General features: G+C 41.3%; 1 protein-coding gene across 1 annotated transcript in view; it reads right to left on the reverse strand.

Annotated features, from left to right (window-relative positions):
- Nucleotides 1-8121, reverse strand: part of LRRC8C (leucine rich repeat containing 8 VRAC subunit C) — a 34820-nt gene extending 26699 nt beyond the window's left edge. Inside the window, exon 1 of the mRNA XM_077746103.1 lies at nucleotides 7984-8121. Within this exon, the coding sequence (XP_077602229.1) occupies nucleotides 7984-8121 (138 nt within the window). The remainder of the gene's footprint in view (nucleotides 1-7983) is intronic.
- Nucleotides 8122-25388: the final 17267 nt, after the last annotated feature.

Here is a 25388-nt window from a genome sequence, read left to right on the forward strand (position 1 = left end):
ATTTTCTTCCTATAAGATTAATTCCTATATACATAATATCCTAAGCTTAATTCCTATATACACCACAGTTCTAAGTGCTATTTTGAATGGTATCTTATTTTTTTGTTAAATCTTCTAGTTGGTATGTCTCTTCTAGTTGGGAGTGTTTTATTGCATATTTTAAAAAGTGAGCACAAAACAATACTGGGTATATTTTTTTAACTATACAAAGGCTAAATGTTCCCAAACAATACAAATTATAAACATAACAAAAATGCAAGAGTTTATAAAGGAAAATAGTACCAAAGACAGAGAAGGCATAGCACTCTTTATATTAAACAGAACACTCCAGATATAAACTAGAAACTTACTAGCCTTACAATTAAAATGTCGTCCCATTGCTAGCCAAATCTTTTTATCTCAGGGCCCCTGTGTGGCCGAGATGACCCACATGTCATCAGTGTGGTGTCCTCAGTGAAAGGGAAGAAAGGGACTTGGAGAGGAAGCAAATGAGGAAGGGGGGGGGGGGGCGGGGGGGGCTNAAGTTCAGGACCCTGATTAGAAATACAAGACCATGCCCTTCATATCAGAGCAAACCTACTCAACAAAGACCTTTAAACACAGGACCTGGTGACTTACAACCCAGGCTCAACAACAGAGACTAAACATATGCTGAATCTCGACTGCTTCTTATAGGAAGAAAATAAAAACCCACAAAAAATCCTAAAGCCTATCAGTGCTATGCTAAAAGATGTATTATTAAGCAATCAATAGGCAACATGATCATAACAATCCATGATAGTGAGATAAAAGGAAATGTTCCTCCTTCACTGACGCACTGGACGGCATCAGGTGAGCTAAGAAAAGCATTTAGATTCCTACCCCATGTTAAACCCAAGAGGATGAGGTGGAAGTCACTCATATTATTCTGGTGGCCAGGGATTCGCTGCACATTAAATTGTCAAGGTGAAAGATGACAAGAGTAATGTTCTAGGGAAGATCAAAAGTACCAGGTCGAGTAAACCACCATAACAAGGAAGTCCTAACTAACTAAGGCATATTTTTGTCACTTAGATGTAACAGGGACTTAGACAGATGGGAAAGGTTGCTCTTTAAAATTATTTTCACCATCAAATGATTTCTCTTTTATATTCCCCAAAGACTCAGAGTAGAATGGTGACACGAGGGTACACAGAAATTTCATAAAACATGATCTTCATAAAACATGATCTTCACTTCAAAACTACTCATTAAGTGCCATCTGCTCTTTCACCAGGACCCTGAGTTTCACCGAACACAACAGGCTAATCTAAGTAAGAATTTCTGAGTCTCTATCTCTAAATTCAAATTTGACAACAGAAAAAGATCTACTAGAAATCCAGATGGTATGGGACAGAGGATGGGGGGAAGGAGACAGAAGCCAGAACTCGGGCCATATTATCAAAATGAACTCTTCTGTAATCATTCTGGAGTCTATAATCTTTACCACCTGTACTTTCCAGGGAACTGCCTGTGCCCATTTTCACCTGAAGGCCATTTGTCGTGGAACTGACCTGGATGGCTCTAACTCAGAGAAGCGGAAGCTACCTTCGATATGTACCAAAAATCAAGGTGGGACTCAATTCCGACCAAGAAGCTCAGATGTCCCAAACTCTTCTCCCAAACTCATGCTGGCCAGACTGCTCCTGGGGCCTGGGTTAGGTCCCCAAGAATTTTTTTGTAGGTGCTTTCAAATCATTGAAATCATTCTCTTGGCTTTTTTTTTTTTTTTTAATTTCCTAATTCAGAAAGCAGGAAATGTCTTTCTTGTGTAACAGTCACAAAGCAGTCCCCTTGGGCTTCCAGGGGGCTTGTTTCTTCCAGTTCCTGTTTCTGGTTTCTAACTACTAACTCTATATTTGGTAACAGCCTGCCTGTGGGCTGTTTTGGATGTGGTCATAATAAGATAACCTGGAGTCACTGAGCAGAGATCTAAAGCAATCTTATTTTTCCAGGAAGCAATGTGTTGACCTTTCAGGATTTGTTCTATTTTATGGAGTGTGTTGAGTTTTTGACTAGTGTTGTTTATAGCAAAAAGTTGGGTGTTTACACTACTGGTCCTTAAGGGTGTATGACTATACAGCAATAGGATACGTACAGTCTCCCGGGTCACAGTGAGTTTACATTTGCTTCTTATGTGGACTGATGTAATCTAAGGAATGCACTTTATCCATTCTCTTATTCCATGGCAGCCTTGAAAATAGCTACTTGCTTGGAAATGGACAAACATTTGTCAGAAGAGTAAGACCAGAGTGTTGACTTTTACATCAGGGCAAAAACGAATGAACACTGACAACAAATGATAGATAGATAACTTCTTTCTTTCCCCAGTAGTTTCAAAATGCTTAGTGTTAAACCTATACGAACACAATATTTTAGGAATAAACAGATAATCAACTTGTATTTGCCATTGGAAGAAGCCATTTGAAAAGAGTCAAAAAGCTTTTGGATGACTATTTTACCACCACTGAGTGCTCTTGTAACCCTACTTTAGATTTTTGCTTTGTCATGTTTTTGAACCATAAGAGTAACTTGTTTTGTACATAAGATCAGAAAGAATCATTACACTTTCATTTTACAAAGGGAAACCCAAGGCGTAAAAACACATTTTATGATAAGAGTTTAATGATTATTTAATTATTTAAATTATTGCCTTCAGTCAGGGAAAGGAATTTGAGCTTCACAGAGACCTTTTGTTTATGAAGTGATCAGTCATCAAGTCAATTTCAGAGGATTATGATACCAGAACTAAAATAAGAGCTCAAATTCTCCCCCTAAAGAACATTACTTTCACGTGTAATATGGATATATGAGATGGTTTTACTTTAAGTAGTTTATACCATATTTTATTTCTTGTTTCTTTAATGTTTACTATAAGTGGAAAGTTAGTCTTTCTTATAGTAGGTGTACAGCAAATAATCTTTTAGAAAATCTAAGATGTGGGGTGCCTGGGTGGCTCAGTCAGTTGAGTGTCCGACTTCGGCTCAGATCATGATCTTACAGTTCGTGGGTTCGAGCCCCCCGTCAGGCTCTGTACTGACAGCCAGCTCAGAGCCTGGAGCCTGCTTCAGATTCTGTATCTCCCCTCTCTCTGACCCTCCCCTGCTCATGCTCTCTCAAATAAAAACATTAAAAAAATTAAAGTAGAAAATCTAAGATGTAATTCAGGAAATTCTTTTTATAACTTTCTATTTTCCCCTTCGGTCATTTTGCATTTGTTTTTATACTTAAGATCCTGTTTCACAAGCTAGAACTTGGCCATACAATCTGTGCAGTTGTAATGCTTCCATACTCTTGCAAAGCAGCGTGTACAGGGGTGAAAGACCCATTCTTTCACAGGAATCAACAGGAGACTGGAGCATCCACTGTACCCCTCTTGGCTTTGGGACAAGCACCTAACCTTTCAGATGAAAATCCTCATCTGAAAAATGGGACTAATTCACTTTTTTAGTTTCCTTCGGGGAGCTAAAATGCATGGAGATTCTAGTACAGGTTCCCTTATCAGGGTTACTCAATGGAGAAGCGATGAGCATTCTAGATAAGATGATTCCTCTGCTGTGCAAGAATGTCCCACCCATTGCAAGATGCTCCCTATAACGCCACTGATATTCATCAATGAGGACTTGGTGAAATGATCATACCACCTCTTCTGTTTGTACTTATTTTCCTTCCACTCCTTTAAATATAAATATATAAATTAAAATATATATATATATATATTTTGGTTTTGCATACTCATTCGTTGCATACTCATACTATGGCTCAATTTTCATTTCCTCAAGTTCCTAACTTCCAGCTACTGAGATGATACAATATTTCATGCTCTTGAAGTTTACCACCATTGAAATGCTTACACGCTGAATAGCTCTGATTTCTATGGTCTTTAGACTGTTAGCAATCTAAGGGCAGTGGCTGTATCATATTTCTCTTTCAGTGTCTAGCACCCCACACAATGCCAGACATATTGTGGGTACTTGGGGATGTTGTTGAATCGAATGGTCCACCTCCTGTGAATTCTGAGACTGGTAGCCTTCGTATTCTGACATCATCTTCCTGTGAGGCATTTCACATCGTTTAGAGCCTTGACATCTCAGACTGCACTTCGCGTATCTAGATACCTGGGGCCTGTTTTCTTCTGAAGGCCATGGGAACGAACCAGGCCTGTGTGTGAAGGGACCAGGTTAGGTCAGTATCTGACACGCGGTGATGCCGGGCGGGGTGCTCAGCGAGGCGCGCCAAGAGCTACCGCAGAGCAGAAAGACGTGACAGGGCTGTGCTCCAGGAACAGGATTCTGACCGTGGCACGGAAGCACATGCTCAAGTTGTGCTTGAATTCACCTGTCCCTTCTGAACTTGCTGAGGGCTCNAATTAGTTTCCACTGTAGACACTTTCATAGGCTCCTGCTCTCATTTTCATTTTGTTCTAAGTCAACTACTATTCTTATAGATAGTCTGTGCAGTTTCTCTTTTCTGCACTTCTTCCCGCCATGGGATATGCCAACAAGAGAAAAACGATTCCGGGCCCTGCCATGGTAATAAAGTAAAACAGACGCGAGTCCTCCTGCTGATCCATGTGACCTCCCTCTGCGATTTCCCAAACTGGTCATTCTAAATATTTGCCCTTCTCCTCAAGGACCCTGCTCCACGCCTCCTTTCTTACCACATCCTATGGCCTCCCTTACCCCACAAGCTCTCTCCAGATATGTTGCTTTCTACCTCACAGAAGCTATTGGGTGCAAACTCATCTTTCTGTCCCTCACTCCTGCCCCCCAAGCAAATGCATCTGTAGCCATCATTCCCATTGTGGTGGAAGGTGCCCCCTCCCCCCGAATCAAGGGTTATCCTGCCACCTGGATCCTGGATCTGCCACCTCCTTTGTGAAGATGACCATCCTTCACTTACCCTAATTTCCTTCCTGAGTCTTCTATCCAACTTCTGACACAACAGATCTACTTGGATATCTATCATGTAACTCAAACGTATGCTCGAAAACAAACTTTTGCGGGTTGCTCAGGCCTAAAAATCTTAAAGTCACGATTTTTTTCTCATACATCACATTCACTCTTCAGCAAATCTTACAGCTTTTCCTTTAAAGTATATCCAGAACCACAGCTTCAATCCTGGTGCAAGCCATCTGATTCACGTCTTGTCTGGGTTTTATTGCACTGGCCTTCTATTTTTTTTTTTTTTTAATGATTTTAAAACATTTTGTTTGTTTGTTTGTTTGTTTTTAAAGAGAGAGTGAGCAAGCATGTGAGTGAGGGAGAGGGGCAGAGGGAGAGACAGAATCTTAAGCAGGCTTCGCACTCAGCACAGAGCCTGACACGGGGCTCAATCCCACGACCCTGTGCTCATGACCTGAGCCAAAATCAAGAGTTGGCAGTTCCACCGACTAAGCCACCCAGGTGCCCCTGCAGCACTAGGCTTCTAAATAACCTCCCTGCTTCCAACCTTGCCCCCTACACTGTATTCTTATCTAGAGTGGTCTTGTTGAAACAGGCTAGATAATGACACCCCTCTGCTTCAACCTCAAAACATGTTCCATCTGACTTGGAGCAAAGCCCAAACCTAGACAAGGACCTACAAGGCCCTGTGTGATCTGCAGCTGTTGCCTCTCAGGCCTTATTCTTCTACTCTGCTCCCACTTCACTCTGCTCTAGCCCACAGGCTCCCGGCTTTCTTCAGCATGCCAGGGATGCCCCTGCTCCAGCCTTTTAACTTCACCAGGGGTCCTTCTAGGCTCATCTCATCATTCGGACTTTAAGATTATCCTAACATTCATCTGGCACCAGAATCACTTAGAAAGATGCAGGATTAAAGTCACAGCTTGCCAGCAAAGTGGCATCAGGCTTTCTTCCTTTGGACGAACTTTCGTAACTGGGTGTGATCCACACCTTGCCAAGGACCTCGTCTCTCCCCGGGCCCCTCCTCCCCAGATCATCTCAGGCCCAAGGGAAAGAGATCCACGCGATGTGGGGTCTGCATTTATCTGGGCTTAGAAAGCTTCAGCTCCAAAGAGACTAACCTCTGGTGCAACTCAATGGATACTCTGTGTGTCAAGGGGCATGCCCTGTTATAGGTGTCACCACAATCACAGAAGTCTGGTGGTGTGGCTTCCTACCAGGCATTTATCATTCTTCCAGTCCAGATGCAGTTGACCAAACAGCAGTCATTTATATCATAAGCAACGTTGCCTAGTAACACAGCTAACATTCTACTTTTATCAGGTCTCCAGGGAAACAGAGCTAGAAAGCTGAAGAAGTCAAATGTCAAGTTCTCCTGGAGAAGGGGAAGGAATCTGTGAACACTCTGTCCGTGCCTCTTTTGCTTTTGCTGTTCCCTCTGGTGGGGAGACTCCTACCCGGACATCCTCATGGCCTGCTCCCACCCTTTCTTCAGTTCCTTCATCAGAAGTCACCTTCTCAATGAAGGCTTCCTATGTGAGAACTGCAACTCCTAATGTCACCTGCTGAGACCATCCTCATATGCTATATTTTCTTTTTCATTGTCCTTATTACCTTCTAACATATATAATTTATGAGCTGATTTTACTTATTTTGTTTTCCCATAGAATTTAAAGTCAATATGGCTGGGATATTTGTCTTTTTCCTCGTGCATTGATAATAATTAGCACCTAGGACAGTGCCTGGAATACAGGAGGTTCTTCAACAACTATTTGTTTTATTTATAAATGAATATATGTCCTTTCTCTCGTCCAAATTCTCAATTTTCACTGGCACCCTTCTTTGGGGGGCAGAGGGAGGGCCAAATGTTTTCAGTCTACAGATAAAAAGGGGCATGGCGTTAGAGATGAACACCGAGGCCAAACCGCCTGGGTCTCAGTAAAGGTTTTGCCACTCACCTTGGAGGTTTCCCTAGTCTCTCTGTGCCTTTGTTGTCTCTCTGTAAGTGGGGATAATAATAGCACTGATATCTCATGGTTGCCATGAGGATGAAATGAGTTAAAATACGTGTCAAGTATTCAGAAGAGTACCTGACACTTAGGAAGCACTATGTGTCATTAAATCAAGTTTTTATTACATCCAATTTCAAAAGGCCTTTATTTCCACTCTGTACCGCTTCTAGTTATTTCCCTTTCTTCCAAGTTTTTCTTCCTCTCAGCTGATCTACCCAAAAGTCACACCTCCCCCACAGTCTTTAACTTGCATGCACTTTTCCAACCACTCAAAGTATGATTTGCAATGACCCAGGTGCTACCTTTCTCTCCTTAGTCAGTGACTGAGTCGTATGCCTGCCATCACTGACCACAGGTGTCTTTCCCCTCCGGTCTTCCGGGTTCCACCTCTCCGTGTGGCCGCCCCTTCTCCATCTCCTTCGGAGGCACCCCTTTTTCCTTCGTTTGCACTTTGGTGTTCCTGCCATTATGTCGCTCTCCACGTTCTCCCCGGTGACTCCATTCTCAGGCATGGCTTCAACTCCCACACTCACGACACCCAGGGAGGTCCGTCCTACTGACAGTTTCCCAAAGGCGTCACGTTCTACCTCACCTCCATGACTTCAAGCTTCCCGTCTCCTTCCTGGCATCTTTTTCTACCCCCAGCTCCGTCTCCCTCAATACAGCTGGTTCTCCACGTTTTAATACAACCGTCACCTCTTGTCTCATCCCCAGGAAAATGGCCCCTCCCCTGCACTCCCTTAGTGCTTCACAGTGCCTCTATCCTAGCAGAACACTCGATGGCTGGTTTAGTTAGTTTTACCCGAGAAATGAACTGCTTCTAGGTATGCATACACATCTAGGAAGGTTACAGATGCATATATACATGAAAGTGCAGTGACTATGGGTTTTGGGCTCCCTTCCATGACGACAAACACCATTCACTAGTAGAGAAAGACAATTAGTATTTACATGGCTAAAAATCATACCGCCAGCTCTTTTTAAAGGTGTCAGCAGCTTACTGTCTTGCTCTGGCTCCCCTTCTGGCTCCCCTAGGTCTAGGCACCTACCTGCAGAGTACATCCGAACACACCGATCATCAGCATAGCTACCGAAAGGTAGTCGGTAAACACATCCCACCATGGTTTCAGCACACGGAAGGCAGGCTGCTGCTCAGAGAACTGCCGGAACTCTGTCACCGGAATCATGTTTCTGAGAAAGGAACGGTTGTGAATTAATTTCTCTTCACGTACAACACACAACATTAACAGCATCTGAAATGCTGCTTCCACCCGTGAGAAACAGCGATCTGGATTAGTCCGGGAGTTGACAAGGCACCTCAGTGTTTTATGAAGCCACTGAATGAAGCCACTGGTAGGGGAAATAAGTCCCACGTTTACTGAGTATTATCCCATAAGTGGGTTGCCTTTGGCTCCACGTGGACCAGAAAGACCATGGCCAGAGCAGACCATTATTTCCTGGACTCTCCCTTCCCCTAAACAAAACATGAAGATGCTAGAGAGAACAGAGCCCAGCCTTTGAAATGTTTCTGTTATTTATCTTACCATCCTGGGTAAGGATGCTTTAAACCATTTTAAAGGTAATCTCAGCATTGGTCTGTGTTAATTATTTACTAGTCTCTGTTTGTAAAGCATTTACTTGCTCCCTAGGAAGGCAGACGGCTTTGCCACATGGTCCTCGTCCTAGAAGATGGAAGATCTTGTTGGTTGTGGTTGCGGTAGGGGGCGGGGGTGGTTTGGAAAGAATTTCATTTTTTCTGGCTTCCCGTTTTTTGTCCCTGTGCTTTGTAAAAGATTCTTTTACTGTTTACTTCTGAGAGGGAGAGCATGAGCAGGGAGGGGCAGAGAGAGAGGAAGAGAGAATCCCAAGAGAGAATCTGCGCTGTGATGTTAGCACAGAGCCCCAAGTGGGGCTTGAACTCACGAACCCACAAGATAATGACCTGAGCCGAAATCAAGAGTCAGACCCTGATCTGACTGAGCCTCCCAGGCACCCCTATGCCTGTGCTTTTGACTTGCTTTCTTTTCTCCATTTTCTGTATTCTGCATACTTCACTGGGAACCTCAAACATTCTCCGCTGAAAAATCAGTTGTCCTTGGAAACGCCTATCTCTATCTAAACGACAGAAGATAAATGAGTAGGATGCACCTGTGGCTCCGGGAAAAAGAAGAAAGAGATGCATCCTTTTTAGACTGTGTTGTCCTTTCTCACGGCTCAGTCCGTGAGACATGAAGTTCATCACTCTGCCACTGTGAGAAGGAATGTTCTGCTCTTATCTTATGGCAGTGAATAAGGGTAGCCAGTGTGGGACAAAAAGAAAATTTCTCTCCCTTTTGCCACCTTCAGATCCAAGAATCTAGCTCTCGGCACCTGTTTTGTTACTTAGTCCTAATTACAGAGCAAGGGCAAGGCTGCATTTTGCTGCTTATTCTCCCAAGCCTTGTTTGGTTTGTGGATTTTCCCTTCCCTAATACGGAATTAAGGGCTGCACAATAAACAGCCTAAAGCCAAGCCAAGGCTCTTCTTTGAGTTCACAGGTGGTTATCTTTGGAAATGATTATAATTATCCATTCTGTCTTGCTGCTTTAGCTAACTTCCTTGAGCAGCAATCTGTCTTCCTTCGGGGTTTATTCCTTAACACAATGTTTGAAGTTTCAACCGCCTGCTGCTGCGCTCACCTGTGACCTGCCTACTTGACATGCGTCCAGCATTTGATACGATTTTTCTCATTTTATCAAAACACAACTTTCCTAACTCCATTCTGTTACTGCCACGAGGCTGCAAGCTTCTTGAAGGAAGAACCTATATGGTGTGCAGGCGTGTTCTCAAAACATAGGTTGCAGGCAAGCCACACAAGCTAACTAAAGAACTTTGCAGATTCCTGGTGTCCTTGACATTTCAGACTAGTTCATGATTTCCTAATACTTCATGACCTCTTGGCTTCCCAGTGAGTCATCACCTCACTGCCCCAAATGTTTCCTACTCATGGTTGTTCCAGTGACAATCACAGAGGCTCTAACTCATCTTAACCTCCAAGTTTTGCTTCCAAAGCTATTGTCTTTTTCTGTTTCGCATTCCCGTCCCTTACGTACCACAGCCCCTGGCAAACGGGATCAGGACCCAGACAAATGCTGTTGAGTAAGTGAATGACTGAACTCAGATGCTCGTTCATGGAGCGATGCTCATCTAAATGAGACTGGAGGTGACCCCAGCCAGCTGCAGTGACAGTGCTAACAAGGACAGTACTAGTGCTCTAGTCTATATTCTTTGATAGATTTGGTGGTTGTTTCCTTCATGGTAAGTGTCGAAGGAACTGGGCTTGTTCTTTGAAGTGAGGGCCAATTTCAGGAATAAAATGCACCAATGTAAAGCAGTGGCTTTCAAATTTTTGATCTCTGGACACCTTCACGCTCTAAAATGTAGTAAGAAGGACCTCAAGGAGCATTTTTTTTACATGGACCATACCACTCAATATTTAACATATTAGAAATTAAAACCAAGAAAGTTGAAAAATTTACACTAATTTAAAAATAAACCCATGACATGTTGATTATAACTCGTCTCCAAAACAATAACAAAAAAATGAGAAAAATAGCATTGCTTTCCGCTTTGCAAATCTCTTTAACGTTTGGCCTAATGGAAGATAGCTAGATTCTCATATCTGCTTCTGCATTCAGTCTGTTGCAATATGTTATTCTGATTGAAATTTATGAATTAAATAGATAGGCAGTTGGAAAATAGAGGAATATCTTTTTTTTTAATATTTTAATTTATTTCTAGGAGAGAGAGAGACAGCGTGAACAGGGGAGGGTAAGAGAGAGAGGGAGATACAGACTCCGAAATAGGCTCCAGGCTCTGAGCTAGCTGTCAGCACAGAGCCCAACGCGGGGCTCGAACCCACGAACCGCGAGATCATGACCTAAGCGAAAGTCGGACGCTTAACTGACTAAGCCACCCAGGCGCCCCATAGAGGAATATCTTAACAGGCTTTTCATATAATTGTGGATATGAACTTTTGATATCAAACTGACCTAGTTAGTTGCAATATGGAATCTGAAAACTATATCAACAAACTTCATGATATTAAAACTCATTCATCTGTCGTGTACTTCCAATGGATCTTTTACACAAGGTTTGTATCATATATTCGTCATCTGGAAAATACTGGATTGCTGAGGTATGCAGATCTTCCACATGTTGACAAATTATGTAAAGAAAATCACATTCATTAATATCATTACTGCTTTCATGAGAAAAGTTTTAAGGAATGGGAATTTTTCCAAAATTCTAATCACCACTTGAAAGTTTGAAGTTCGTTTCTGGCAGCAAACGGTATCAGTCGTTTTCCTTAAAGCATTAGGCTCAGCTCATTCATTTCGAGAAAATATCTTCCACAGGCTAAAGTCTGAGTAATCAGTTGTTTTCATTCAAGTAAAAGTGATATAATATGATAAAGGAGCGAATTCCACTTTAACTCAAATGAAGACTTTGCCTTCAGACAACCACTGTACTGTGGAATGTAGCAGAAACGCTTTATATATTCTTCCCCTTAGTCATACAGCGCGTTAATACAGTATGTAGCAAAGGCTTATGTGCTGTTGAAATAACTTTTATTGCATCAATGAGGACATTAAATGAAACTGGCATTTAAGTTGTAAATATATGCCAATGAAGAATGCCATCATCACAGTAGAGTCTGATACCTCTACCTTGATTCATGCTAAGGTGCATTACCCACCATTGCATTTGCACCATAAGTGAAAAAGGCAAAAAAAAAAAAAAAATCTTAGCACTAAAAAATAGTTTTTGACCTTGTGGGCTCCCTAAAAGGGTTTAGGTGACCAGGGTTTCATGAACCACACTTTGAGAAGCACTGAGGTAGAGGCTCACTGTTCTTTCATCTACAGCTCTTGTTGAGAGAGCAAACCGTGGGCATGCAGAAAAGGCAATGTTCTCAGAGTCCTTGGCTACGTTGCCTTCACAGTCATTAGTCTTTTAAAATGGAAAATAAAGACAAACTAAGGAATCTAAGAAACTTAAATAGTATGTACTGCCCCCTAATACTGGCACAACCTAATTAAGATGGGTTGTTAGAAGCACAGCTGGGCCAGATGACACAGCCTTTAGTATCAGAGCTCTTATCACACTTTGCCTCTTTTGAATAAGTGTATCTATATATGTCCATGCCATATATGTGTGTACATATCTACTCCATAGGAATGTATATACACAGATCTATCATACATATAGAGACTTTATTGTTTTAACATATCACTGGGCTCATCCTTATAATTATTTTTGATGTGACCAAAGGGTGTGGACAAATAAGTTGATTAAAAAACTCTAAGAACTAAAGGGACAGCGGATGGACCTTGTACTTGCTGATTGAGAAAAATACCATTTTTTTTGTATTCTTCTTTTACCAATTTCAGCGGCTCTGAAGACATGCATTATCAGTGGCTACCCTGGATTTCTCTTTCATTACTATTGAAGCTTCCAATTGGTTTGTTACCATTTCAAGAGTTACGGTTTCAAGCTGAAGGAGTCAGTACGGAATCAATTGCTTGGGTTTAAACAGTCATTTCCCTTAAAGATCAATCAGCATAATTTTCTTTCTATTTAACTTTTTTCTAATTTTAGAGCTTCATCCAACGTTGGGGCACCTGGGTGGCTCAGTCGGTTAAGCGTCCGACTTCGGCTCAGGTCATGATCTCACGGTTCATGGGTTTGAGCCCTGAGTCAGGCTCTGTGCTGACAGCTAGCTCAGAGCCTGGAGCCTGTTTTAGATTCTGTTTCTCCCTCTCTCTCTCTGACCCTCCCCTGCTCATACTGTCTCTCTCTCTCTTAGAAATAAATAAAACATTAAAAAAATAAAATTAAATAAAAAAAGAATTTCATCCAACTTTGATTTCCAACTTATTATATAAGAGCTTAGTTTACCTAATTTTAAAAATGCCTTTGGAAATATGGCATTGCATTTCATTCATGAGATACTGGAGCCCTAATTAAAATTAAATAAATTTTACATTATGTTACATAGCTGCCTCTGTGTCCTTTTGAAGAAATCCATGTGCCTTTCCTTTATTAAAAACACTTATTTCCAAAAGTCATTTTAATGGCTTTACAAAATTTACTTCTCTGAAAGGTCATATCATATGATCTTTTAGTAAAGAATACTGATAAAGTTAGTTGCAAACCCAAAGTTTATTTCTTTCATTTATTTGGTTCTTCCTGAGCAAGCTGTCTTCCTCCCTCTCAGAAGAGTTTTATTATTTTCTCCAGAATTAATTACACAGAAAAAATTCTGCTCCATTAACTCTTGGCTCTAAGAATATGAAACTTACTCCACTTTGATTCAAACCTGATTGCTAACACTGCTCTCCAATATCTATTAGCTGGGTATGGCCAACATTTGCTTTGTTCCACAGGTTTTTGGCAGTTGGAAAATAGCATTACCTTTGGACAGTATAATTATACACCATTTGAGGGAGAAAGAGCCAATTCCAAATAGTAACAGGTATTCTAACAGTAATGTGGTGAGTGGTCCATTACAAAAATCAACTTAAAAATTCAACAGTTCCTGAGCACATGGAATATGGATTCTACAGAGAAGAAATCCACATATACTGTTCATCTATGCTGCTAAATCCATCTAATGGTCAATACTCAGCCCTCACCTATTTGCTCTATGAGCATATAAGCAGCACAGGCATAATTTGACCATCCTTTACTTGACTTTCAGGACACCATGGATGTTAGGTTTTCCTCCTCCTTCCCTGGCTGTTCCTTCTTTAACCCTTCTGCTGTTTCTTCCTCTTCTTCCTGATCTCTGGGCTTAGTCTTTGGTCCTCTTCCCAAAGTCATTCATCCTCTGGTGATTGCATCTAGTCACAGAGCTTTATTTTTTTTAATTTATTTTTTAATCTTTATTTTATTTTTGAGAAGGACAAAGAGAGAGAGAGAGAGACAGAGCACGAGTAGGGAAGGGACAGAGTTGAGGTAGACACAACCTGAAGCAGGCTCCAAGCCCTGAGCTGTCAGCACAGAGCCTGATGCGGGGCTTGAACCCATGAACTGTGAGATCATGACCTGAGCTGAGGGTGGACGCTTAACGAACTGAGCCACCCAGGTGCCCCTAGTCGCACTGCTTTAAAGAGCATCCATACTAAATACAAATTCAAACCTGCATCCAGGCTCATGGAGCCAAGTGTCTAATTGACATCTCCATCAGGATATCCACCAGACACATTAAATGCGGTATGTCCCAGGGCGCCTGGGTGGCTTAGTCGGTTAAGCGTCCGACTTTCGCTCAGATCATGATCTCGCGGTTCATGGGTTCGAGCCCCGCGTCGGGCTCTGCACTGACTGCCAGCTCAGAGCCTGGAGCTTGTTTCAGTCTGTGACTCCCTCTCTCTCTGACCCTCCCCTGCTCACGCTGTCTCTCTCTCTCTCTCTCTCCTAGAAATAAATAAAAACATTTTAAAAAATAAAATAAAATAAATGCGGTATGTCCCGAACCAACTCCAGGTCCCTTCCCTTACTCCTATTTCTCCCAACCCCACAAAGCCCTCTTATCTCTAGTAAAGATGGCAACTTCATCTTTCCAGTTACTTAGGCCAAAAACCGTGGAGTCATCCTTGATTCTTCTTTGTCTCTTACATCCCACTTCCAACCTGCCAAAATATACCGTGTTCCTTTATTGTCTGTCTCCTACATGAATGTAAGTTTCATGAGGGCAGGTACTTTCTTTCCAGTTCTATACACTGATGTAGCCCAACCAGCTAGAAAATAATGCTTGACATATAGTAGGCACTCAATATTTGCTGAGTAAAGTAGTGGATACATAGTAATTTTAATGAAGAAAGGGAAGCGCAGTTGCCTTTAGTTTTAGAAATAATCACTGTAGGGGTGCCTGGGTGGCATAGTCGGTTAAGCGTCTGACTTCGGCTCAGGTCATGATCTCATGGTTCGTGGGTTCGAGCCCCGCGTCAGGCTCTGTGCTGATAGCTAGTTCAGAGCCTGGAGCCTGTTTCAGATTCTGTACCTCCATCTTTCTCTGACCCTCCCCAGCTCATGCTATTTCTCTCTCTCTCTCAAAAATAAATTAAACATTAAAAAAAAAAAAAAAAGAAAGAATCATTGTAAAGGTAAAGGATTCTCTGGGTAATGTTATGGGAGGAAGATCCCCTGGTGCAGGGCCCAGACATTAGCTAGTGTCCAGAGGCTAGTGTGGAAAAGGAGTGCAAGTGAGGAAGAGCACAGAAATACCATGATTTATTTAGGGATTCTTCTCGGCTGTACCCAAAGGTTCCATAAATCAAAATAAAGTCCTCAAGATATGCTCAAAACATCAATTATAAAAATAAAACAAACTGCTTTTCTTCTAGCAGTGCAAAGATGGAAATTAAGAAAACAGAAGAAAATGCCAAATTTTCCAATTCCTAAAAATGACACCCTTCTCTCTTGGGAGAACACGACTCCAGATTGTTTTTTATTCTGTAGGTATGGGACATATGACAAAGTATCTCTAGAAAAATCCATCAAAGAAGATCCTAATTACATGGTTCTATAGAAACATATTTAATAAAAGAAAACAATAAATAAGTTATAAAATTTTAGAGCCCGAAGGGCACTTCAGAGGTTATCTAGTCCATAATTCTTATTTTAAGAGTGAAAAACTTGAGCTGATGGATTAGGTGACTTGTGTCGAAGGAACACAGCCAAGGGTGAGACATGACTTCTAACCAAATCTTACCCTGCACAGCTAGTTAAAACAACATCATGATGACTCAACTGCAAAAAACTTAAAATATACTAGGAAACGAAGAGTTTAAGTAGAATTCCTCCCGTATTCAACTTCTCTTTTCATATCCCCATTTGAATATAAAAATTTTAAAAAGCTTTTATTAATACATTAAACTGATTCTTGAGCTCTACTGTCCTTACAGCCCCACAAAGCAACAACTTTGCAGTCAGAAGGAATTGAAAAAGGCAAGTGAAACTTGCAACCCAATGGATACTTCCGTATTATTATCTCCTTGCATATTTCCATGGTGTCATACGTTAAATTAATGGTCGAGTCATAATGTTTAGAAAATATTCAGGTTGAGCTTGCCCTGTTTTCCTAAGGGTGGTATTGGTGGCGGGAAGGAAAAATTACTCCTACCTAGCAATTCTGGTTCTTAAAAAAAAGAGGAGATATTCTATCTTCTCTTCCTCATTACACCTTTCACATGTTAAAGAAAAATCCCTTTAATCATTGTACTTCAGGCCATATATCTCAAGGACTTTGCTTCACATGATAGTTTCCACAGTTCCCTATACTGTAGTCAGAAGCTTTTGAATCCACTAAAAATTTATTACATATGATGATCAACAGCTGATTTTTTCTCTCACAAGCACAGATTACCTTCATTTACTTATGTGCTTGCTATAGAATAACTATACGAGTGTAAAAGATGTCAGTCCTGTGCTAGGTGCTAGGGGAATGGAAGTGAACAGAAGACAAGGTACCTGCCCTTACCCTCATGCACTCTCATGGGAGAATGTGTATTAAAGACATTCCTATAAAACCATGAATTGTAATCCATCTGCTTGGTAAATGTGACTGATTAGTGTTTCCCGTGCCAATGGTGCATTTTATTTCACCGAAGCTAGTGTTTATATCTTGTTTATCTCTGTGTCTTCTAGAAAACAACACAATACCTTAGAATGGACCCTCAATTCATTTGTTAAATCAAACCAGGCCCCTGTATACAAGCGTACTCAAAGATACACACACCCATTCAAGCATTTTGTAGTGAAGGCCAAACTCTTCTATTACTATCCTGTGTTATAAAGTTTGACACTGCAATAACTATTACCATATAGCTTCACATGATAAACAGTGATTATTCAAAGAACATGCACTACTGAAGAGAGTGTTTGAGAAGAAGAAAAGAGTCAGGAATAATTTATAATTTCAAAGTTAAGGATCACTGATATTTTAATGTATGACGCACCGTCACTGGTGCTGAAGGGGATGTGTCGATCAATAACGACTTAGGTTTAGCACGTATCCAACGGTCAAATTTTGTGACTCCCTTATCAGAACATTGCTCTACTAAGAAATAAGGGACAGAAAACAGATCCAAACATAATACTCTTGTTTTATGATAGAATGGTTTGGAATGATGCCTTTCTAAATCTTAGTGAGATCTCAAAAGAAGGCTTTGCTTTCTTTTGGATTTTTGTCAAAGAGCTTCGGCTTCATCTGTATGACACTAATAATAATTTAATGTTTATTCTGTACATTTCAAGTAAACTTGAATTCGGAAATATTTTCTAAAACGAGGCCAAATTGTGATCTAATAGTCTCAAAAAGCGATCATAAAGGATGTCAACACGTGTGGCTCATTACCTCTCTTATCTCTGTCATTCGGAATTTACTAAAGTCTCTCTGAGAAACATGGCCTCAGCTCTCTGCATCCCACTGGCATTCCTGTTTACCTCTCTGTTTCATGTCGCTTCTCTTTCCTTTAAACCAGGAACAGTCTTGGAGGAGGCACAGTGTACACATAAGCCTCCACCCCCTCCCTATTAGGAATCTAAACCCTTGAGAAGACTGTGTTTTTTCCAACTCTTGATATCTTTATATGTGACCGAGACAAGATTTCAGTTCATCTTATTAGTCTGGACATCCAAAAACAAAGTCTAGCATTCAACAGAGCAAATCCATGATGACTGTTTTCAAGACCATCCCTTCCTTCAATGGACAAAAAGAAACATGTCTCCAGTCTGGTTTTATCCCCTGAGCCAAGAAAGCACGGTAGTTCTAAGCAGCAGAAGCACCATGAACATATGGTGCAGGTCAGAGAGTCCAGACAAAACGCGTGCTGGCTCGGCGGCGGGAGGTCTACCTGGAAGGCGACCCTCCCCTTCTCACGCTGTCTCTCTCTATCCTAGAAATAAATAAAAATNTGGAGTTTAAAGGAGTCTGAAAAGGCAGAGGTCATCTTCCATTTCGTATTGTTAGCTCCAGGCCTAAAATGCTCCACAGTTTGAGTTAAATTCTTAACGATTCCATGGGGGGAGAGTTGCCTTGTCTGTCCCAATAGGCAGTTTGGCTTGATTTACAAACACTTTTCACAAACGTAGATAGGCTGATACTTATAAAAACAGCAAAAGTGCGACAGGCAGCTGGAGCAACTNGGCCTTTTTTATTAAGTTCATTTTTATAGGAATCTACCATTTAAAATTTCTCTCTTTTTAAAAAATGTTTATTGAGAGAGAGAGTAGGGGAGGGGCAGAGAGAGAGAGAGAGAGAGACTTCAAGCAGACTTCACACTGTCAGTGTAGAGCTTGATGTGGTGCTCAAACTCACGAACCATGAGATTATGACCTGAGCTGAAATCAAGAGTTGGATACTTAACCGAATGGGACATCCAGGTGCCCCTAAAATTTCTCTTTTAAGAGAAGATTTGATAATAGTAAAAAAAAAAAAAACATTCACTGTTAAATAATACTCTTAGGGGCTTTTCAAAAAAAGGTTGTTTTGCAGAAGTCAGCTCTTGGTTTGTCTTTCCTATTGGATGTGCTCAGTAAAATCCATAATGGAAAGAAGTCCAGGCCCTCCAGCCCCTAGGAAGAAACAATTCTACGTAAGGAAATTAACAACCACTATACTTTTATTGTCATAATATTAAAATGGATGTGAATACACCTAAAAATTAGAATGTTGGGTTTTTGTTCATCCAACCAATAAATATTTAACACAAGGCTTTTTGCCTATAGGAAAAACATTTGTTGGGTTTGGTTCTAAATTTAATATATTGATTGAATGGCCTATCTTTTCCAAGTTAGACATTATAGGAGTTCCCTCTTTCAACTTTTATTTTCTCATAGCAAAGCTAAATAAAATCTAACATGATGATATTCGATACTAGAGACTCACATTCTAGAAGCTGAGGAGGGAATAAAAGTTTCTTTATATGAAGGCTCTAGGAGAATACAGTCAAAGGCTACTTGCCTCTCAGATCTCGCCAAAAATCTAAATGAAAGGAATGCTTGGAAAATAGGAATCAATTCATTAGAGTACATCTGTTTCTGAAGATAATAGATTCTTTAGTTGAAAGGCGAAAGTTTTATATGATCTGAAAAGAAACCAGAGTACTAGATTCTTCAGGTAAAAAAAATGAAAACAAAAAACTACTCTCCCACACACACTACCAAAAAGAAATAGTGAAATGAGGTGATATACGTTACATGATTGCAAAGGTCCAGTGATCTGTGTGGCTCTCAAAAAGTCACTATGAAGGAGATTCAAGCAATAGCAGGGCCTTGTGGTGTTAATCCTAACGCTGGGATGCTCTTCCAATCCCCTCTGCATCCAGCAGACCTTGCTCTAGCATCACTTGGTCGGTCAAGCCATCCCTGATCTCCCACACTGCAGGCTCTTGCAACACCCCAGACTCCTGTTGGAGACCCCAATTTCCTCTCATTTGTGTGTTTCTTGGATTAATGTTGGTCTACGTTGTTTTCCCATCACCTAACAGTCTTTGGCATGTAATAGGTGCTCAACATAGTCATCGAATCAATGAATCATCAAAAAGAAAAAAGAAAAGAAAGTTACAATACCAGACTAAGTGTGAGATCTCAGACATTCATTTGAATACTTTGTCAGCAAAAAGAAAATAGGGGGGAAAAATAGAACCCATTAGCTAACTTGGAATAAGACCCAAAGCAGTGCCATCTTTGTAGACAAACTATAGTATCGTGAAAATTGTTTGGTTACAGTTGCTATTATGAGTAAGAAAGATGGCTTGGGGCCAAGGAAGTCTCCCTGAGAAAACCATCTCAAAGACACTGAGAGCCCTGCCAAATGCACTTTTAAAAATGGTGGAAAGACCTAGAAGACAAGACACTGAAGCCCTGCAATCTATCCACCTACGTGGTGCCATTTAGTTATTCAAAGTTGTTCGGCAACTTCATCAGCAGGATAAAGTGGTCGACTAGGGATGCTTGAAAGGAACAAAACTAGTTCAGTGGTTGTTGAATTGGGAAGTTTTATGTAGTGATCACCAACACTGAACAATGAAAACCTGTGTAGGAAGGTCATAGAAATTTGCCTCAAACCTTAGATTTGGTTGGAAAGAGTAAGGAAGAAACAAGAAAAAACTTACTTAAAAAAATTTTTTTTAATTTATTTCTGAGAGAGAGACACACACACAACGTGAGCAGGGGAGAGTCAGAGAGAGAGGGAGACACAGAATCTGAAACAGGCTCCAGGCTCTGAGCTAGCTGTCAGCACAGAGCCCGACATGGGGCTCAAACCCACAAACCGTGAGATCATGACCTGAGCTGAAGCTGAACACTCAGTAAACTGAGCCATCCAGGTGCCCCAATGCAAGTGCATTTTGAAAGAACCAACCTCTCATCAAGATGGAAGGCAGATTAGGGGCACCTGGGTGGCTCAGTCGGTTAAGTGTCCAACTTTGGCTCAGGTCATGATCTCACAGTTCGTGGGTTTGAGCACCGTGTCAGGCTCTGTGCTGACAGCTCAGAGCCTGGAGCCTGTTTTCGATTCTGTGTCTCCCTCTCTCTTGACTCTCCCCTGCTCACTCTGTCTCTTTCTCTCTCAGAAATAAATAAAACATTTAAAAAATAAAAGAATAGAAAAAATAAAAGTCAAACATTTCACAGCTGAGAGACCTTTAGAAGTTCGGAAGTAGGGGCGCCTAGGTGGCTCAGTTGGTTGAGCATCCAACTTTGGCTCAGGTTGTGGTCTCATAGTCTGTGAGGTCGAGCCCTGTGTCAGGCTCTGTGCTGACAGCTCAGAGCCTGGAGCCTGCCTCAGATTCTATGTCTCCATCTCTCTCTGGCCCTAACCTGCTTGCACTCTGTCTCTCTGAAAAATAAAAAAAAAAATTAAAGAAAAAAAAAAGAAGTTCTGAGGTAAAGTAGGACTTAAGAATGGATGGATGATCTTTTGGGTGGTGCAGGTCCAAGGGAAAATCAAGGTTTATGGAACAACTGTGGGGATTTGTTTGTTTTCATTTATTCTGCAACGTTTGATCCTATTTTCAGATGACCTGTGTTAAAAACTTAGCAGACTAATGTTTTAGGAACCTAATAAATGGCTACATAGACATAAATGTAAATTGTTTTGGCAAAAACAAAAATATCCATTTCAACAAAGGAACAGAAACTGGTGGAAAGATAGGTTGGCTTATTTCTACACTACATCCTTAGATACAAACAAAGTCCATATTGGGATTCTTGCAGTCAAAGAGGCAGGATTTGGGGAAATGAGGTGAAGAAAGCCATACCATCGTGATTTACCCTTGGTCTTTCCTGTCTAGAGGCTAAGAGAGGGATAAATTATCATTGGAGATACCTACTTCAGGAGCACAGTTTCTCAAGGATGGACGTAGTGTCTTTGAAATCTTTAAATCGCTAGCACCTATCACAGTGCCTGGTAGCTTTATCCATTCTTCCTGCAAGTCCTAGAGTAGCTTTAAACTGCAAAGTACTGGGGCTCCTGGGTGGCTCAGTCAGTTAAGCGTCCAACTTTGGCTCAGGTCATGATGTCATGGCTTGTGGTCTGAGCCCCATGCTGGGCTCTGTGCTGACAGCTCACAGCCTGGAGCCTGCTTTGGATTCTGCATTTCCCTCTCTCTGCTTCTTCCTGGCTCATGCTCTGTCTCTCTCTCCCTCTCAAAAATAAATAAACAGCAAGGTGTTGAGCTCACTGATGTGGACATACCAGTAACTAAGCCAGAAGCCAGACCCACAAGACTTGTCCTTACGAACCTTATGTTATGGTGGAGAGACTGACAGTAAGTAATGCACAACTATTCCATCACAGCTGGGGTAGCAGGGAGGTGGAGGTTTAGGACACTGACAGATACTGAGGTGCCTGAGCTACTGGGGCTTTAGAGAGTGGTGCCTGCACGGCAACATGAAGTACAGGTAGGGATAGTCGCCCCGGTAAACTTGGAGGCTAGGACCGGACCATCTCAGGCAAAAGGAAAGGTCTACAATATGATGGCTCTTTGTTCCCTCTTTAAGGTGTATCATTTTGCCCTCCATCATTCACCATAAAGGTTTGGTTAGATCTGATACGTTCTGTGTCTGGAGACACAGGGTAAGGGTAGCATGAGCTGGTCTACATTCTAGGCGGAGTGGGCAACGAGTGACCCCTTCTTAGACCGAAATGCCAAAAGGCACCAAGACTCACCGAGTCTTCTTCTAAGGTATACGTAAAAAGTTACCCAAAGCAACCTTTCTGTAGAAGCATGCAGACCTTCTCTGCCTCACCTTGTACTTTGCTGCTGAACTGCCTTCTGTAACACGTGAACCACCGACACTGGGTCTCCTGAGTCATCCCCGCCCAAAGCCTTCACTCTCTTGGTAACTGTCTAACGACACCCCGAAGTTCTGGGTAGGCTACGTTTGTTACTGAATTCACCAAATTCTCACCATAAATAGAGAACATTTTTCTAGAATCTCAGTTGGCCAGTCATGACCAGTGAGGGGGCTGCGGAATAACTGAACACAGGTGGCAACCATGAAAGCCGAGGGCTGCTCTGGTCTCCTGCGCCTGTCCAAACGTGGGCCAGCCTGCATTTTGGTCGCCTCACTCCAAATCCATCTAGAATTCCCCCTCAGGAGCTGACTTCCGAGTTACACGCAAGACATTCAGTCATTGGTCAAAGGATAGTCTCCTTTGATCTATTTTTTTTATTTTCTCCTTTTCTTCTTTCCCTTGAATACATCCTCCTCCTTTCCTTTTCTTCCTCCCCCTCCCCTCCATCTCTCCTCCTCGCCTCCCTCTTTCAACATTTGCTACCCAATTACTGTGTATCAAGAACTGAGGATAAAAGACGAGAAGCTCTAGTCAAATATGTGGGCAACAGATCTGTTAAACAAAGAGATTCAAAGTGTGTATCTTTTCTCTTTGCTCCTCAGCTTTTTGTATGAATTCAAGCCCAAAGGGCTTGTGAGCCAGACCAGTACCAGGAATGATGCATCCCGACTCGCCATTTAACTCTTGCTTGTGCTTTGCCAAGAGACTTTCCAGAGGACAGAGATATAAAACCACACAGGAGAGTGCCCTGGGATGAGGTAAAAATGAAAACAGAAATAAACAGGTGCCTTAACTTTCACAATCTAACGTTAGAAACAAAATAGACTGGAACAGATTATTTGATGAATCCCTTGCTATCCAAACTCTTACAGCTTGCTATTCAAAATCTAAGACCCAGATAAATTTGGATAATAAGAGGTACTATTTGTTCAATAGTTTCCTCTGTGCCTTTTTAAAATTGAGACATAATTGACTCATTGTACTAGTTATAGGTGTATAACATGATTTGGTAGATGTGTATATATTATGAAATGATTACCTGAGTAAGTTTAGAGAGAATTTTTTTTTTAATGTTTTATTTATTTCTAGGAGAGAGAGAGAGAGAGAGACAGCGTGAGCAGGGGAGGGTCAGAGAGAGAGGGAGTCACAGACTGAAACAGGCTCCAGGCTCTGAGCTGGCAGTCAGCACAGAGCCCGACGCGGGGCTCGAACCCACGAACCATGAGATCATGACCTAAGCGAAAGTCGGACGCTTAACCGACTAAGCCACCCAGGCGCCCCGATTATCTGAGTAAGTTTAGTTAATGTCCACTAACCACATGCAGTTACAATTTTTTCTCATGATGAGGACTTTTAAGATCTATTATTTTACATGCACCTGGGTGGCTCAGTCAGTTAAGCATCCAACTTTGGTTCAGATCATGATCTCGTGGTCCGTAAGTTCGAGTCCCATATCGGGCTCTGTGCTGACAGCTCAGAGCCTGGAGCCTGCTTCCAATTCTGTGTCTCCCTCTCTCTCTGCCCCTCCCACACTAATGCCTCTGTCTCTCTCTCTTTCTCTCAAAAGTAAATAAACATTGGGGCGCCTGGGTGGCTTAGTCGGTTAAGCGTCCGACTTTCGCTTAGGTCATGATCTCGCGGTTCGTGGGTTCGAGCCCCGCGTCGGGCTCTGTGCTGACTGCCAGCTCAGAGCCTGGAGCCTGTTTCAGTCTGTGACTTCCTCTCTCTCTGACCCTCTCCTGCTCACGCTGTCTCTCTCTCTCTCTCCTAGAAATAAAACATTTAAAAAAAAAAAAAAGTAAATAAACATTAAAAATTTTTAAAAAGATCTATTCTTTTAGCATGTTTCAAATATATGATACAGTATTGCCAACTATAGTTTCCATGCTGTACATCCTCAGGACTTAATTATTTTATAACTGGAAGTTTGTTCCTTTCGACTCTCTTCACCCATTTTGCCTACCCCTGTGGTAACCACCCATCTCTCCTCTGTATCTACAAGTTTTTTTGTTTTTTTTTAGATTCCACATTTAAGTGAGATCACACAGTATTTGTGTTTCTCAGTCTCAGTTCACTTAGCATAATGCCCTCAAGGTCCATGCACGTTGTTGCAAATGGCAGGATTTCCTTCTTTTTATGGTGAAATAATATTCCATTGTATGTATATATGCACTGCATTTGCTTTATCCACTGATCCAGTCACAGACATTTAGGCTGTTTCAATGTTTTGGCTGTTGTAATAATGCTGCAATGTACGTAGGGGTGCAGGTATCTTTTTGAGTTAGTATTTTAGATAAATACCCAGAAGTGTAATTGCTGGCTCGTATGGTAGTTCTATTTTTCATATTTTCAGGAACCTCATGTTGTTTTCCATAGTGCCTACATCAATTTACATTCCTGCCAATAGTGCACAAAGGTTCCCTTTTCTCTACATTCTCTCCACCACTTGTTATTTCTTGTTTTGATAATAACTATTATAAAAACTGATTGACAGATAACAAGAGGGGAAATCTCATTGTGGTTCTGGTTTGCATTTCTCTGATGATTAGTGATGTTCAGCATCTTTTCGTGTACTTGTTGGCCATCTGTACATTTTCTTTGGAAAAAAGAACTATTCAGATCCTCTGCTTATTTTTAATAGAACTGCTTTTTCTCCTATTGAATTATATGAGTTCTTTACATATTTTGGATATTAACCCCTTATCAGATATATGATTTGCAAATATTTTCACCTATTCCACAGGCTGTCTTTTCATTTTGTTGATGGTTCCCTTTCTTACCTAGAAATTTTTAGTTTGATGGAGTCTCCACTTGCTTATGCTTTTGGTGTCAAATTCAAAAAATCCTTGCAAGACTGACGTCAAGGAGCTTATCCCCCTTCTTCTGGGAGTTTATGGGTTCAGGTCTTACATTCAAGTCTTTAACTCATTTTGAGTTTATTTTTGTGTGTGGTAGAATACAGTGAGCCAGTTTCATTCTTCTGTATATCACTGTCCAGTTTCTCTAGCACCATTTATTGAAGAAACTGTCTGTTCTCCATCGTATATTCATCCATTACGGCTTAAACTGGCTTTTTTTTTTTTTTTTTTTTTTTTTTTTTTGGGGAAA

Source organism: Crocuta crocuta, unplaced genomic scaffold, assembly GCF_008692635.1.
Source record: "Crocuta crocuta isolate KB4526 unplaced genomic scaffold, BGI_CrCroc_1.0 scaffold48, whole genome shotgun sequence".
Lineage (NCBI taxonomy): Eukaryota > Metazoa > Chordata > Mammalia > Carnivora > Hyaenidae > Crocuta > Crocuta crocuta.